The sequence below is a fragment of the Talpa occidentalis genome, unplaced genomic scaffold (genome assembly GCF_014898055.3).
Source record: "Talpa occidentalis isolate TD23 unplaced genomic scaffold, MPIMG_talOcc4v2.1 talOcc4.6, whole genome shotgun sequence".
NCBI classification, from domain to species: Eukaryota; Metazoa; Chordata; class Mammalia; order Eulipotyphla; family Talpidae; genus Talpa; species Talpa occidentalis.
Window position 1 is genome coordinate 45,078,387 of NW_023604972.1, and position 16,682 is coordinate 45,095,068.

Sequence of the window (16,682 nt, forward strand, 5' to 3'; positions counted from 1 at the left end):
CAATGGAGGCAGCAGTACTGGGAGGTGGTGCCGGACAATCAACAGCTCTCAAAAGGTGACCCAAACACAGAGTGCTGGCCACTGGTCAACAGTGCTGGGTAGCACTGGCCAGTAGTACCTGTCAGTGCCAGTCACTAGCGTTTTCACCCTGTAGGGTCAGGAAGGACCGCTGAGCAGGTTTTCTATGATCCAGCAGACCGGGTAAAGGAGGAATCAGAGTCCTCAGTGGTTTTGCAGGTTTTTATTGGGATTACCAGGTACATGGCAAGCAGGGGCGCTGGGGGGGCTGGTAGGCTGGCTGGCCTCCCAAACCCCAGCAGTTCTTCACTCTGGGCTCTCCAGCCTTCTGTTTCTCTGCTCTTGCTTCTCTCTCGGCTTCTCCTGGCGTCCCTGTGACGCTGCCCTTAAAAGCCCAGTCGAATCCCATCTACCTAGGCCCACACCCTACTCCAGGTGCCCGCCATCAGCCATGCATTCAGGACCGCAGGGTTCCGTCATCTATCCTAATGCAGGAGGGCAGAAAAGCTTCACACTTTTTACCTTACCCTAGATACCCCTTTGTAAGTTATTGGTCCAAATCAATGACAAACAGCCCTTTGAGACACCAGGCCCAGGACCTAGTGCTCACTCCTCTCAGGCGGTGTCAGGGGCAGGCCAGGAGAAGGCAGCGGCCCCCGGTCTAGGCAAAGCTCTCTGGTTCCTCTTCTTTCTTCAGAGATCAGCTGCTGGATGTTTCTTCTTTCTTTGGAGGCCAGGAACAAAATCCGTCTCGGGAAGAGTGTGTCAGTCTGACTCAGAGAGTCCAGTGAACCCCATGCTGGCTCCTGCTCTGCCTTATCTTTTTCAGGGTCTCCCACTACCAGGTCTGACTGGATTGTTTTCAATCCTATAAGCTGTTTGGACTGTAACACCGACCAGCAAATGTCTTATACCTGATGGGTCCATTCTACGATCCAGGTGCCAAATTCACGGGCCTCTCTACTGCCTACAGCTGAAGAAGGCACAGGGCTGAAGCTGAGCCTGTAGGGCCTCATGCTCCTCCTTCCAGCCCTGACCTAGGGCCTGCAGGCCCTGGGCTTCTGTGTTAGGGAAACCACTGCTGTCAACAATCACTGCTGCCTCTGCCAGTATCCAGAGCCCCAGTGAGGTGACTGATGGCAGGCAGTAAAATGACCCACCTGCTGCCACTAGAACTGCCCACAACAGTGCTCTGGGGCCTGGAGCCTGAACCCCCGAGATGGGGGAGTCTCTGACTTCAGATCCATTCTAACCAAGTTAACCTCTCTCTCTCTCTAAATGTATATATATAAACTTTTCTCCTCACCCCTTCAGAGCTCTCCCTGGGTTTCAGTTCCAGGCCACACCAGAGTCCCTAATTTGACTGATACTAGTTTATGTGACTTCAATTAGACCTAATTCCATTTAATCACAAATCATAATAGCTAATGATTACTAGGCATAAGAAATTATCAGGTTTTGTTTTGCTTTTCTTTGAAATGAGGAACATAAGTATCTTTTTATGTGGAAGCAAGAGGAAAATGTTTGACTTTATCAGTAAATCTTGCTCTTGCAACACCTTTTTAATGAACTGGAGGATTTCTTTATCTTGTGCATAGATAGAAATTTAAAGTAAATTGTAATATTTTGAATGGTGTTAAAAATAATAAGAGTTAACATCTATTGAGGATTTGCTATGTGCAGACATTTGCTAAAGACTTTGTGTTAATTCATTTAATCTTTTCAAAAAATTATCTTCAACAAGAGAAAACTGAGAAGTTGAAGGTTTGGTTCAAGCCATGACAGAGACCCAGACATCCCAGCTTCATTGCCTTGAGCTTAAATATTATGCTCTCCTGCCGTTTCAGATACATTTCAAGCATTTCTTTGTCGTCAGTAGTCATGGGTGCATACGCTAACACTGGTGCTAAACAGCCTATACAGAGATGGAATTTATACTCTTAAGACCAGTGCCATCTTGAAACTAGAACATCATCACAGAAATGAAATCATCTTTAATCACTGAACCAAGGCATTTTAGATTTGGAGAGAGAGAGAGAGAGAGAGAGAGAGAGAGAGAAAGGAAATGGAAATGTCCTTTTGGATCTTTCCTAATGCTTATTGACCAAATCAGCCCTCTAACTAAAATGTTCTTTCCTCATCTGGACATCCAGTCTTATCCAACTTACCCAGCTGATTGAGTTAACATTCCTAATACTTCCAATATGGAACTAGGACACTGTAGTGTGTGTGTGTTTGTGTGTGTGTATAAAATTCTGCCCTAGTTTGCAAGAGGGATCTTTATTTCACCTGAACCTGTACACAGCACTCTCTGTATTAAGCTGTCAATAGCTCTCCACTGCCTGAACCATTGGTCAGGGTTTTCCAGTGTACACAGGACTTTATTGTTGTAATATTTGCCTGTGAATATACTGAAAACCATTAAACAGAGCACTTTGAAGAGGTGAATTGTATATGTGAACTGTAGCTCAGTGACGTTGTCATTTAAAAAATGTACAGAGAAATGAAGGCATCTGAATGTCATGGCATTCTGTGCATAACATCCTGTCTGAAATGTTCAGCCATAAGCAATTTTACTAGAAGAAAGTAAGTTTATGGTATATACTTAGAAGATAATAATTCACTACTTCACAACTACAGATACCAAAAAAAGTGGTTGAGTTAAAAGTATCAAGTTTCTAATGTTTGCCTTTCTTATTAAATTACCATTTATTAAATTATTTTATTGTCTACTGATATTTGCTAGCAAGTAAGCATTAGCTACATCAAAGACAAAGAAAAACATTAAAAGGAAGCACATCCTATCTAATATTTTGATATTTCTGGTCTTCAAATTGAGACTTCAGGAAAACAACTATATTTGAAATAACACAAAGATGTTCTAGAGGAGCTTTGACAATTCCTAACTTTCTGGAAAATGCCTGTGTCTCTTGACATATTATAAAAGACTTTTTCCAATCTGGTCTTAAGCTATCTTTCATCTTCATCTCTTCCTACACCACCTGATTGCTACCACACAGAGGTAGTTGTCTTTTCCCTAAGCACACCCTATAGCTTTGTTCAGCCTTCCTTCTGGAATATTCTTTTCTGTTTTCACCATTTGACTCTTCAAAGACCATCTAACTTCTATTTTACCTTCCTGACTTCTCCAATCCAGTAAAGTCCCATGAGAACAGGAACATGTATATCTTACTAAACATTGTATTTCCCTCATAAACATAAAGCCTTATAGGAAATGCCCCATAAATATCCTCTTCTCTATCCTCTCAAAATCTCAATGCAGGGCCTCCCTGGTGGCTCAGCAGTTGAGCTCTGGGTTGGAAGCTGCCCGCAGCCTCTGCTGCTCCCTGGCCACCAGAGGAGGGTCCCACATGGCGCACAGACCTCTCCTGCTGCCCGCTGCTCCCCTCAGCAGTGTACTTCGGTCTTTCTGCCTGCTCTGCTCCCTGCTCTGACTCTAGTGAATTCTCTCACCCTCCCGGGCTTCTGACTGTACCCACTGCTTGTATGTATAAATAAATAAATAAATCTTTAAAAAAAAAGTCTCAATGCACATGTCTATCTACTTACCTTACTGTGCTGGAATTATTTTTCAGTAACCCACCTTCACACTCTCCTTCCCTTGTAGAGTAGTTCTTGAAGGCAAGATTATGACTTTATCACATAGTGGATGTTCCAGGAATCGCTGTACAATTTAGAAGAATTGAAAACACATTCTCTAAACTTCTGACATTCAAAATCTTAAGGAAAAATGAAACAATTTACTAAAATACTGTGTGACAAAAGCTAAAAGTGGGGTGTGTATACAGTATTATGAGAATTCTGATGAAGGTGTTTACCCTGGAACATTTGAGCTGGCTCTTGAAAAATAAAATTAAGTTCACCATGAAAAGAACAAGAGGGATTCAAGGTTGAAGGAAATCAGCAACAAGACAAACAGAGGAGCGGGGGTGACTATTAGCTCCCACAGTGGGTAGGTGTGGCTTCCATGTAGTGTCCATGGGAGCAAGTGGTTGTGAGAAAACTGGAAAAATGTTCCAGGCCTGGCACACCTCTTCATCTGGACTTTCCAACATGAGCAAGAGGTTGACTGTGTCTTACTTGCAACATCCTCTTCTCCCCTGCATCCTCCCAACATACATGTTGACCATGTAAGAGAGTTGTTCAGAGTTGTACGTATGACATGTGAAGAAAGGTCCTCATGAGAACCAACTTGAGACTCTGATCTGTGTTCTTAGGTCAACACTAGTACTATGCAAATTACATACTGAAGCCGAAGTCAAGAATGTGGTAGAACCAACAAAGCTGGTTTCTTTGGAAAGTCAGCATCATTGACTTAAAGATTCCTGGCTTTCATAAAGTTCTCTCTGGTTGTCCCGGTCCAAAGAAATGTCTCCTCTGAAATCCTCTGTAACATTAGGGTTGTTTTGTCCTCATTCCTTGTATCACCCTTTTTTTCTTTCCCTCTCTTTCAAAGCCTATATCTAATATAATGCAGCTTTAAAAGACAGCTGTGGAGCGAGGTAGGGTATAAATCAATCACCAAAAAACTTGTTGGATTTTAAGTTTTAAGAGGGGAGGATGCAATAGTAAATTCCCAGTCACCTCTATAAATCCCACAGCACTCAGCAAAACACATGTGTTGAATAAATTTATGTACTGATGGTAATATGGTAAAGTAAGAATACTCTTTTGGCTTTCAAAAGAAGTTGAAATAATGATGTAAAAAATAAATTAAAAAAAGAAGTTGATATTTTATGATTTTTTTTCTTGAAAATCACCTCTTCAGGAGAGCATTCACATAGATGTTTATCTTTTATTCTTTTAAATTTTCATCTCTTCTAAACATGCCCCCACTAAGTGTGGTTGCTGCTCATTATCTTAACTTGATTTGCCAAAGTTTTATCCCTTCTATAGGTCTTTTTGGAAAAACAATCCTTAGATCTATTTATTATGCCTACTTTTTTTGTTTTCTAATAGAACAATGATATATTTATTTCAGCAAAATGATAAAGTGAAACTACAAATAAACAAAAATATTAGACACTCATGGTGACACAATTTTGTATTAAAAATAATAGCACAATAAATTATAAAGATGTGTTGGTATTTTAATGGAAAGGGAATAACAAAAATACTTTTAAAATACAACATCATTGCCACAGCACATGGAAACATTTCCATAGAAAAATGAACAAATCTTCACATGGACATTGAATCTTTTAGGCTACTTTCAATTTATATTCTGAAATCTTGATGTTCTATAGATATTTATAGACTAGCCATTCTTTTTTTTCCATGGACCCACAAAGATTAGTCCCACCACAAGCAATTATAAGGAACACTTCCTGTAGATAAACAGCACTTTAAGACTAATATTTAATCTTAATTGGCAACAAGTTTAGTGCAAATAAAATTATATTTAGCAGCTTAGAAAATTCCTGGTGGGGAGGCATTGACCTCTTAACCCTTATTACTTCCCCAGAGTCAAATCACTTCTCTATTTTTAAGAGTATGAATCTTGGTCATACACTTATTGAAAACTGCTGTTTAATACGCAGGGTGTTTCCATGAAAGATGGACTCAGACATCGTACAAATGAGCCACACAGTTTTTACATTTGGAAGATTCCCCTTAGGTTGACTTAAAAAATAAGCAGGACCTGAATTTTAGTCATCTTACCCAACTGTTTTTCTGAGAGTAGAAGGGACTAAAATAGGGTACTGATCATTTTACGAATTAGCCACCATTGGTTTGCATTCAAAGAAGCCCTGAGGACAGGGCTGGGGAATCTCTTAAATCAAATTCTACTCTCCAGTTATAATCTGATTTCACTGATTTGAATGCCAAAGGGGGAAAAAAAAAAGAAAGAACAGCAGCCATCTGACTTTAAACCTGGTGCTTTCCACTCTTAGCCAAGATTCACTCTCCAAATGAATAGAAGCCAAAGAGCTACCAGCCAGCAAGGATTTTGTCTGAGCTTCATCAATTCCTAGAATTGCCTCTCTTTTTATTAGACATCTGTTCCCTCTTCTAGCCAAGACTGCTTCAAGAAACAATGTGGTTTACTGTGCCCAGACCCATGGTGGCAAGGAAAAAGGAAGAACACCTCCTGGGTTTTAAGCACCCAATTTTACCCTTGTCTTGAGCCATCAGCAAGCTTAGATGACTCCGGAGGTCCAGGATGCACTGATATAAAATCCAGGGAGGTAAATACCCAGTAGACCATCTCACTTGAGCTTTAACAACTGCTTGACGATTTTTCTGTTCCCCATGAATTCCCTCACCAAAGAGTTCAAAGATACAGTGGTGGCTGCATGTTGGACAGAGAAACCCAACTCAGTCACTATACTCTTCTCTTTCCCGTGGAATGGGGTATTTGTCATACTGGTTGGCCAATTTCCATTTGTTCTGCTGATTTTTGAGGAGCGCAGCCAAAGAAGTCTTTCGAGTCACATTTCTAGGTATATCCCGGCTCTTTGCCTTCCTGGTGGGGGAAGAACTTTGGACTAAGGGATAAACCGGGAAAATGGGCTTACCCAGAGGGGCTCCCAGTAGCTGCCATATTTCCCCAGAGGTTTTACTGGTCAGGTACTGCCATGGCTTCTTCCCACTGTGGTCCCGGACATTCACCCGAGAAGCCAACCTTTGTACTAGCAATTTCATGACCCCCTGGTGGCCGTGAATGGCTGCAAGATGCAGAGGGGTATATCCACAACTGGACTTCACATTTACATCAAGAGCAATCCCTGCTTTCTGTGCCCCTGAGACAAATTTCTGAAGGGCCTTGAGGTCACCATGTTTGGCTATCCAGTGCAAAGCAGTAAACCCAGTCAAGAAGTCTTTGTGCAAAGCCAGCTGAGGGTCCTGCCAGAACAAAGCCAAGGCCTGAATCCAAGAGCCACTGGCAAGCTTCACAATCCACTCATGCTCCCTGACATCTAAGGGAACCAGGGATGACTTGTGCTCAGAAACCCTGTGGGGGACCAAGGCTGACGATTCCTCCCCAACCCGAGGCCATGAGTTGTGTGGGTGACCCCCACCAGCAACAGCAGACTTCATGTCCGAAGTTTTTGGTGTCAAAGGAGCATCCACCCTAGGGCTGGACACTGCTGCTGCCTTGGAGAGCTTCCTGAACCGTAGTGGGCGCCGACTCCTTTTCAAGTCCTCCTCAAGGTGCTCCTCATCGGAGGAGGACAATTTGGCTCTCCCTGCCTGAAAGCTCCTCCTGAGAGATCTCCTTAACTTGGGGCCTGGCGAGGGCAGAGGCTCCTGGGGATGGTCTGCAAGGCCATTACCTCCTGTTAGGACCTGCTGAGAGGTGTGGCCTTCACGTCTGTTGCTGACGTTCTGCTGTGGGCTCTTGCAGGAACTGCCCTCCTTTGGAGCAAGGCCCCCATCTGGATTCCTCAGCTTTCTCCAATCTGGGGTTCCCAGGGCAACCTGCAGCCCTTCTTCAGAAGCCCCCGGGGACTCGTCAGGCCCACTGCTGCTCTCCTCGCTGCTGTGGCTCTCCTGGTCCACAAAGTCATCCAAATCTTGGAGGGCCAGCTGAGAGCGAATGCTACGAAAGACTGTCACTGGAGAGTTCCCGGGCAAGGAGTCAGGAGTAAGGGGAAAGAGGGAGTGCGAAGGAAGCGTGGAGTCCTGCAGCGCTGGGTTCGGTTCGGAGATGCAAAAGCCCAACTCAGAGGGCAGCCGGGGAAAGTCATTTGGCAGCACTGACCATACTCGGCTGGGACCCCGTTCTCGGGCTTCGGATATCTGGGGGTGTCTGGCCACCCATTCTCGTGTGCGCTGCTGCTGCTGCTGCAGGGTCGAGTAAGGCTGAGAGCCCGGAGTCAGCATTTCCAACAGTTCTCCTGGGGAAGCGGGGCAGGACGCGAGAGCAGGAGGGGAAGCTCGACTCCCAGCAGCTTCGACCGTTGTAGGGGGCGAGCGGGACTCTGAGGGCACCCGCGCGGGCTCAGCGGGTGCCTGTTCCCGCTGCTGCCTGGGGGTCCCTCGTTTCTCCTGGGCCGGCGGACCCCGCGCTCGCTTCTTCCCGGCAGTGGCGGGGTCAGGGACTGCGCGGAGCAGCGGCGCGCCCGGAGGTGCCCCCTGGCCGTTCTGGAGGCATTCCCAGCAGGGGCGGCCCTGCGTCTCCTCCGCCGCGCACCTCGCTCCGGTCTGGGCAACCGCTCGCGCAGCCTCGGGCTCCGGCGCCCTGTAGCCAGCGCTGCCCCGGCGCTCGCCGCCTCTCCGGGCCGCCTCCCGGGCGCCGCCGGCCGGGAGTCCATTGCAACCTGCGCCGGCGACTGCAGCTGCGGCACCTGCTGGCTCCTCCTCTGGCTCCTTTTCGCGTCGCCGCCGCCGGTGCTGCGGCGGCCGCTCCCCACTGCGCGCGCCTCGCGGGGAACCCGGCGCAGCTCCCCCTGCAGGGGCGGCGGCCGCGGGCGGGTCGCGGGGTCGTTGCAGCCCCTCCTCCCCCAAAAGGTCCCTGAACCTCCTCTTCAGCACCACGTACCTGGTGCCGTCGGGGTCCTGGCGCACTGCGGCGACTGAGTTGACGAAGCCCTTGAAAAGCTCGCGGCGGCGCTGGTGCTCGCCGGGGGACGTGTTGGGGTCTCGGAGAAAGCTCTTGAAGTGGCTCAGCAAGGCGGCGTTGGCCACTCGGCCCCCGGCCTGGCACAGAAAGTCCAGCAGTGCCTCCTGGCTCAACTCCCGGGCCATCGCTGCCTCGTCGTCTCCTGGCTCGCTGGGGTTTGCGCTTCGTCCTCCCGACCCTGTCCGCCGCCAGCAGAAACCCTGGCCCGGCCGGTGGCACCTGCGCCCGGGGCGGTGTCACTCGCCTCCATCAGCCGCGGAGGCCGGAGCTCCTCGGCGCCTCCCAGCGCGCCAAGAGGGCCGCGGGTCCCCGGGGTGAAGGTCCCCGGGAAAAGCCCCCGCGCGCAGCTTGGGTGGGAGAGGGCGGCTCCCGGGCCGCCCCTGTGCGACGCTAGCCTCTCGCTGCGAGTCCTGGCGGCGAAAGTTCCCGGGATAGGTCGGAGTCGGTTTCACCTGCGCCCTGGCGACGCCTCCTCCCCGGCTCGGGGGGAAGGGCCCGACCCGCCTTCTCCTGTCCCTCCGCCCTCTGATGGCTTCCCCCACCCCTGCCACCCATCCCAGATGAGTCAGGCTGGCCCCAGCCAGAGAGCGGCCCTAGGGGAGGTCGGAAGCTGGCCGCCGCCGGGAGCAGGCGGAGCCCGCGGCGAGCCGCCCTGCAGGACGCACGGCCGCTCCGGCCCGGGAAAAGCAGGCAGGTAGGCGCGGGCTGCTGCTTTGGGGCTCCGCCACACGGGAAACGAAAGTAGTGGGTCTGTTCCTGCCCTCTCCTCGCGCTGCCGAACTTATGACTAAAATCAATGGCTGGGGAAGAAGGTGCAAATTAACCGGCACTCTGCGGTCTCTCCAAAGGTGCCTTTATTGCCGCTGTGGGGTAATAATTTCAGATTCCCGGAGGCAGTATCGGGGACGGGGAAACTCACTTTCCATCCAAAACAAGCTTCGCCTGATCTGGAGATGCTGTGCTGCAGCTCCTCGGGGCCCCTGGGCGAAGGGTCCAAATACACCTATGTCTGTGCTGAAAAGCGCAATCATCCCGATGGCTACAGGTTAGTTCTTTTTCCTTCATAACTGGCTCATGTTAAGATGCAGGGGAAATCACTGTTTGATCATTGATTGCCTCAGCGGCTCCAATGAAGAAGAATTATGTCCTGCCATTTGATGCCTAGTGTTGCTTTGATGTAATTTAATCTAAAATTTGTGAGAAGATTTGTACAGTTCTGGGGTGTGTGTGTGTGTGTGTGTGTGTGTGTGTGTTGGCGTCCGAGGTGAAATCGTCTTTTTTCTCCGAATATGAAATTTCCTCAACACCTTCAAAGCGTTAAGCTTATTACAGGCTCACCTGGTTTGATGGCACTGCTCCTAACACTGGGGTGGCCCCTCGACTCTATATCTCCCTTGAGGGAACGAACTTCTAATTCCCGGTCCCTTTGTAGACCTGAACTGCCTTTTTCATTGGTCTCTTCAAGACATGGAATTACAGCACTTTTCCAAACAGCTGCTTTCCGTCTCATTTTATCTGTCTACATGTTGACACTGCCTTATTATAATAATCCCTGTGTTTGAGATTCCATTTCTCTTTTTTCTTTGTAAAGCATATTTCTTTGTAAAAAAAAAAATACACGTCATGCTTTTTTACATCAATATGACCATAATGAAATAGTAACAAAATAAAAAATTAACTCTTCTAGTCACTGTCTTATTAATTTTTGTAAAATACTCACATAAGCAAGTCTTCTACTTTAAAAGTTTTCCCACAATATCTTTTTTAAAATAAATACACTTGACATATAACAGCATGACATCCTGTTTCTTTATGGGTCCAGTTTACATGCTTAAGATCACGTCATTGTTTTATCTATTTACTTATCAGACTCAATACCCAACCCATTCTTTTCCTTTGCTTTGTCTTCCCATTTCTTTCAGTTATGACGTCCTTGTTTACCCTCAGCCCCAATTGTGATAGCAAATAGGGAATCCTCTGTCTTCTGTTTCTATTACCAAGTCTCCATTTTTCTCCTACTTTGTCATTTGACACTCTTTTTCTCTAAACTCTCCTCATCTTTCCATATTTTCTTCTTTTGCTCTACTACTTTTGATGGTTTCATGAGTCCCTGACCTTTTTGGCAAGGCCAGGCATTAAAAGTATGTTGCCCCCACAATTGACAACGTGTTTTAGCCTGAACCAATCACAGTGCCTGCCACATTGGCCACACTAGCTGAGCTTTGAGTCCCCTGATAGCTCCCGGGTACTTTTCCAGGAGTGAATTGGACACCTTGGCTTTATTATCTAGGTCAGAAAGAACTGGAAACACTTCTGTCCATTTTGGGCATTTATAAAATCCAAACCTGTAGTAGGTTATGGGGGAGGGGAAATAATGGTTTTTCACTAAGGTGAAGCATTAACTCCAAACTTTAGGATAGTTATTAAAATAAAGGTTTTGTGTTACACTTCGGCTTATTTTTAGGTTTTTTCCTAGTGTTACGTATTGGTGGAACTTAGAAGAGTGTCCATACCTGGGACAGGTGGGAGCCCAAATGGAAAACACAGGTGGGCATTTTAGAGTGGCAAGGGGGGAGGTGGAACACTTCATGGTACTTTTCAAATTTTCTGGCATAAAATAGAGGGCAGTGTCAAGCAGGGTGACCATATAGACAGAGATTTGAACTTCATGTACTAAAAGGACAAGGCTGAAAGGAAGTGTTCTCTAGGGCACGCTGTTGAAATCAGATTATCTCTAGGTGAAGGTGGAATCAATAGGTCTGAAGAGTAGAAAACCAGGCAAGAAAAGAAAAATCCAAATCCTTTTGAGTTTGGGGGACCCAGGTAGTTGAGCTTCTAGATTGTCTCCTTTTTGTCTCTCTTGTCTCAGGTTAAGGGGATGGTTAGTTAGAATGTTCCTCATCTTATCTCAGAGAGCATTTTAAAAAATACTTACTTACTTTTTTAAATGAAGTACCATTGTCTTACGTCCCTGTTAATATTTTGATGGTATAGGATTTCTCCCCTCAGGCATAGCTCTCCCACCTCCAAAGCACCCACAGTCTCCACCATAATCCATTGTGCTCACCCCTTCCTGCCCCTCCCCCTCTCAGGGAGCATTTTTATGTCTTCCGAATGTACAGATGAGTATTTCCAAAGCACGTTTATGGAGTACCTATGCAACTTGTACTACCTTAAATGGGAGTAAAGAAAAAACAGGCTCAAGAATTTATGGGGAAGAACAAACAAGAGAAATTGTAGGAACCTGTGTGTGAAGAGATTTGACAAGGACTTGTACCAGCTGCTGGAGAAGCTGAAGACTGAAAAAAGAAGAACCCAGGTTTAGCTTGGGGGGGTCAGGGCAATTTTCCAATGAGAGGCAATTTTGAATAGCAGAGGTAAGGAAGAACCTCCAAGGTAGCAGAAACATTGGTGCAAAAGCACAAATATCTGGCTCAGAGTAGTGCATTTGGGGAACTGACTGTAAAAGTCTACTTGGCTTTAAGGAAGAGTATGTGTAAAGATATGTATGGATGTGCCAGAAATGAGACTGTGAGAGTCAGAGGAGGTCAGAAGATGAAGTACCTGGGGGAGGAAACAGGGAGAGGATCCTTTGAAGAAATTTGTGAGGGTAGTGATCTGACCAGGTTGGTCTTTAGAAAGATTATCCTGGAGTTAAGTGCTGGTTTGGAAGTATGAACCATATTAATGAGTAAAAATCACACATTTCAGAACAAGAGTGTATTTAACCAAATCTAACACATCATTGATTGTATGATACAGTTGGTTTCAGAGATGTTAAATTGTGTGTGTGGGGGGAGGAGTACTTGTTAAAGAAAAAGAAATACAGTATGTTTAATAAGATCCTGTTTTCAGGGAAAAAAAGGTGAGTTTGTAGTCCAGAGTAAGATTTAAAGTCAGAGTGACTTTAAATTTTTCTTTATAGCATTGTAGTGGCAGGAAGGCCACTGGACAGGTTCTGTATGATCCGAGCAGACAGGGTAAGGAGAGTCCTGGAGCCCTCAGTGGCTTTTCAAGCTTTTATTGGGGTTTACCAGGTACATGGCAGGCGGGGCGGGGGGGGGGGGGGCTGGGAGGCTGGGAAGCCTCCCGGTGCTCTCTTGTGGCATCTGCTTCTCGGCTCCTTTCTACTGTTCCCTTCTTTTCACTCTACTTTGTTCTGCTTCTCTGCTGGCATCCCCGTGATGCTGCCCTTATAAGCTCAGTCTCAGCCCAGGTGTACCCACCTACACATGCCCACTCCCTACTCCAGGTGCCTGTCATCAGGCATGCATTCAGGACCGCAGGGATCAATCATCAATCCTAATGGCAGGAGGGCAGAAAAGCCTGATACCTTTTATTTACTCTACAAGCATTATAAATTATTTGGCTATTTTATAAAGAGGATTTACTACATTTTAGTTTGAAAAAGATACTAAAGGGGGAAAGCATGAATAACTAACAATGGCAAAGAAAAAAAATACCAAGTTTGAGGCTGGAGTTGGAAGTGAAAATGCCAGCAGGGAGAACAGTCCAGGAGTTATCGAGATGATGCAGAAAAGGGACACAAAAGATTTGAGTTCAGCAGTATCACAGAAAAAGAGATGAACAGATGGATTGAAGAGATGTATGTGAGCAATTTCAACAGGATTTTAAGCCAGAGGAATCTAGGGGATGACAAACAATCTTGTCTTATTCACATGTGTAGAGTGAGTTCCTGGGTGGATGGTGTTACCATCTACATGGATAGAAAATATAGAAGAAAAAGTCAGTTTTGGAAAAGGGAAAGATGATAAATTCAGTCTGGGGCATATTAAGTTTGAGGTGCCTATATCTCATAAAAACAGGGTTATCTCAAAGGCAGTTTGCAATATAGGTTTGAGACTCCAAGAATGTATGGCATTAGCATATATAAATGTTTATTGAAACCACAGGTAAAGATAAAATTGCTTAGATAGAGATAGAGACAGTGGAAAGGAAAATGGAGGGTGAATGCATGTCTATCAAAGAGAAAGAGGAAAAAAACTGGTTTGGGAGTCAGAAACACCAGGTAGATTGGGGGAGGGGTACAGGAGTGGGGGAAGAGGAATCCCACACTGTTGGTATGGTAGCATCAAAGCAGAAGAACAGCTTTCTAGAGGGAATGCCAAGTTAGATAAGAAGTGAAATATAACCATAGCCTGTTAGGTCACTGGGGCCTGGTCTGGAGCAGTTTCAAAAGAATGGTGAGGACAGAAGTCAGATTACAGAGGGGTGAGTTGGTTTAGAGGGAGTGAGAAAAACTTTGGCTATGAAAAGGAGACAAGAGAACTCTAGGTAAAGAGAAGATCGGATCATGTAACCTAAAGATATTGAGGGGGCAGTTGTGAGAAGAGATGAAGTCATGTCTATCACTAAGGGAAAGAAGTCAGGAAAGAATAAGCTGAAGACTTAGAGGAGAGAGTAAATAATTGATGAAACAGGACTTGGGGGTGGAGCTAGAGTCCAGAGTTCAGGCGGAGAGATCCCCTGGGACAGGACAGAGTAGAACTTTTGTGGTGATTGCATTAACTAGAAGATTCAAGAAATTGAGAGAAAAATATTTGAGGAAATCTTGGTGGGATTGAAAAGCAGGTATAATTGAAATAAATGAATTTGAGTGCTAGATTAGGATGTTGTGAGCAAAACAACAAATATTCTTAAATCTGGAGCTTAAGGATTTCAAAGTAAATTAGTTTGGAGGGCATGACAAGATTTATAGAGTGTGAATGACTATGTGCATGAAATCTAGTAGAAGTGAGATGTTTGGGGGTGATGACATGGAGCTGTGAGAAGGGATGTTGAAAGAGTCTTACACAGGATACTGAAGTCATTTAGGATGGAGAAGATACCAAGAGTCATCTACAGAAGTCCTGAGCATTATAACATGAATAACACAGGTGGTATTTTGCCAGAAGTATTTGCTTTGTCCCTTGTCAACAGATACACCCAGCAAACATTGTAATAGAGTGACTTACACATGGGTGTCACATTTCAGACCACTCTCCTTTATCTGATCTTCAGGACAAATGTGGGAAGTGTGTAGAACAGGGATGATTACCTTGTAGAAAATAGCTCTCTTTGCTATTAACACGTGTGTATTTCCTATAGGATATATCCTGATGTGCTTTTTCCTTGCCCCTGGTGCAGATTTCTGTGCATATAGATTGGCATCTCTAGCCAAAAAAGTGGAACTGCTCAATGTCAATCATCTAGGTAGGTAGATGGATTCTCAAGTGAAACCACTGCTAAGATGCTAAGAAAGGCAGGTGAGAAAACAGGGAACTTGCCCACCCCCCCATAACCCCCCACATCCCTTCATGTTTGGATTTTCAAAAGTCTGGGTACTGCCCAGGGCACTCTGGCATCTTAGCAGGGAGGTGTTTTCATGCTGGACTGCAAGCTGACCTTGAGGGCTCTAGTTTACAAGTCATATAATCTAATGATAGAGGGCTCTCTGTTTTCATTTCCCTCCTCCTGTCCTGAGCCTTTGTTCTTTATTTATTTGTCAGTATTTATTGAGGGCCTACCATCTGGATGCTGATAAATGAAACAGACAAAATCTTTGCTTTCAAAAAACTTACATTCCAATGGGGAAGAGACAGACAGTAAACGTGAAAATAAACAAGGAGGTATCACTGGTGATAAGTGATCAAAAGCAAAAGCAGACCATTATGATAGAGACTGACTAGAGAGCTGCTCAGCAAGAATGGACAGAGAAGGCCCCCCCAGAAGACCGTAGGAAGCAGAAATCTCAGGGATAAGGAGGAGCCAGCCTTGCGAAAATGGAAGAGAGGGAAGCAGGATGGGAAAAGCATTCCAGAGAGAGTGACTAGTTCATATTACCTGGGTTTGGTGTGTCTGAGGAACAGAAAGAATATCAAGGGCTAAGCTGGAGTATAGTAAGAGGTGGAAATGTGTAGTGAGAGGACATCAAACAGTGAACAGGAGCTAAATTTTTAAGGTTTAATGGGACTGGATTTTAGCCAAATTGATGAGAAGCCATTGGAGGGCTATACTCAACAGAGTAGCATGTGATTTATGCATTAAACAGCTGCTGTGTAAAGAATAAATTATAAAGGATGCTGACAGAGAAGCAGAATATCCAATTGGGAGATTACTGTAGAGGGCCAGGCAAGAGATGGTGGTCACTTGGAATGGCAAGCGATTAGATGTAGAGAAGGATTGAGATTTGGGAAGCATTCTGGAGCCAGAGCCTAGAGAGTTGCTGGTGGACTGGATATAAATTTGTCATTGAGAAAATTACCGTAAGACCTGGTATGTAAATGGGAAATATAGCACTCCCTTTTGGAGAGGTGAAGTTTGAGATGATCATCAGATATCCACGTACTGATCTAGAGGAAGTGATTGGAGATACCAGTCTAGAGCTCAGAGATGATCATCAGATATCCATGTACTGATCTAGAGGAAGCGATTGGAGATACCAGTCTGGAGCACAGAACTGGAGATAAAAATTTGAGAATCTTGGGCATTAAGATGTTATTTTAAAGCTATGGTATTAGATGAGTTCATCTATGAAAGGAATCTCAAAAAAGAAGAAAAGAGGGGCCTCCCTAGTGGTGCAAGGGGTTAAGACGCAACCTATGAAGCTAACCACAGTCACCATAGCACGAGTTCGATCCCCAGCCATCCAGGGAGCAACCCACATGGCATAGCAGACCTCTCCTGACTTGCCCACTGCTCCCCTCAGCAGTGTATTTCAGTCAACCTGCCTGTTCTGTTCCCCACTCTGTCTCTGGTGGATCCTCTCACTGCCTGCACCTCTGGCCTGTATCCCTGTTCTTGTATGCATAAATAAATAAATCTTTAAAAAAAGAAGAAGAAAAGGATTCCATGACCAATTGGTCCAACCATAGGTAGCATTTTGCTTAAATTTTATAACCTGTCTCAGCCATTCCATGGCAGTGAGGGGAACTACAAAATCCATATTTTGCCTCCCAAAGGCCAGTATCTGGATATAGCCACAGCAATTAGTATGAGAGACAGCTCGAGAATAATGTTAATTTCAGGGTTAATGTCCAACTACTCCACCTTAAGTGGAAAGTCTCCCTCCATCATC

General features: G+C 45.5%; 2 protein-coding genes across 2 annotated transcripts in view; one reads left to right on the forward strand and one right to left on the reverse strand.

Annotated features, from left to right (window-relative positions):
- Window positions 1-5,074: 5,074 nt before the first annotated feature.
- On the reverse strand, window positions 5,075-8,850 carry SOWAHB (sosondowah ankyrin repeat domain family member B). The gene has a single exon (XM_037529416.2). It carries the CDS (start codon window positions 8,728-8,730, stop codon window positions 6,358-6,360), a length of 2,373 nt encoding a protein of 790 aa, XP_037385313.1. The 5' UTR covers window positions 8,731-8,850; the 3' UTR covers window positions 5,075-6,357.
- A 624-nt stretch (window positions 8,851-9,474) lies between these two features.
- Window positions 9,475-16,682, forward strand: part of SEPTIN11 (septin 11) — a 136,806-nt gene continuing 129,598 nt past the window's right edge. The window contains exon 1 of the mRNA XM_037529188.2: window positions 9,475-9,650. The gene's annotated coding sequence lies outside the window, so the exon portion shown is untranslated. The remainder of the gene's footprint in view (window positions 9,651-16,682) is intronic.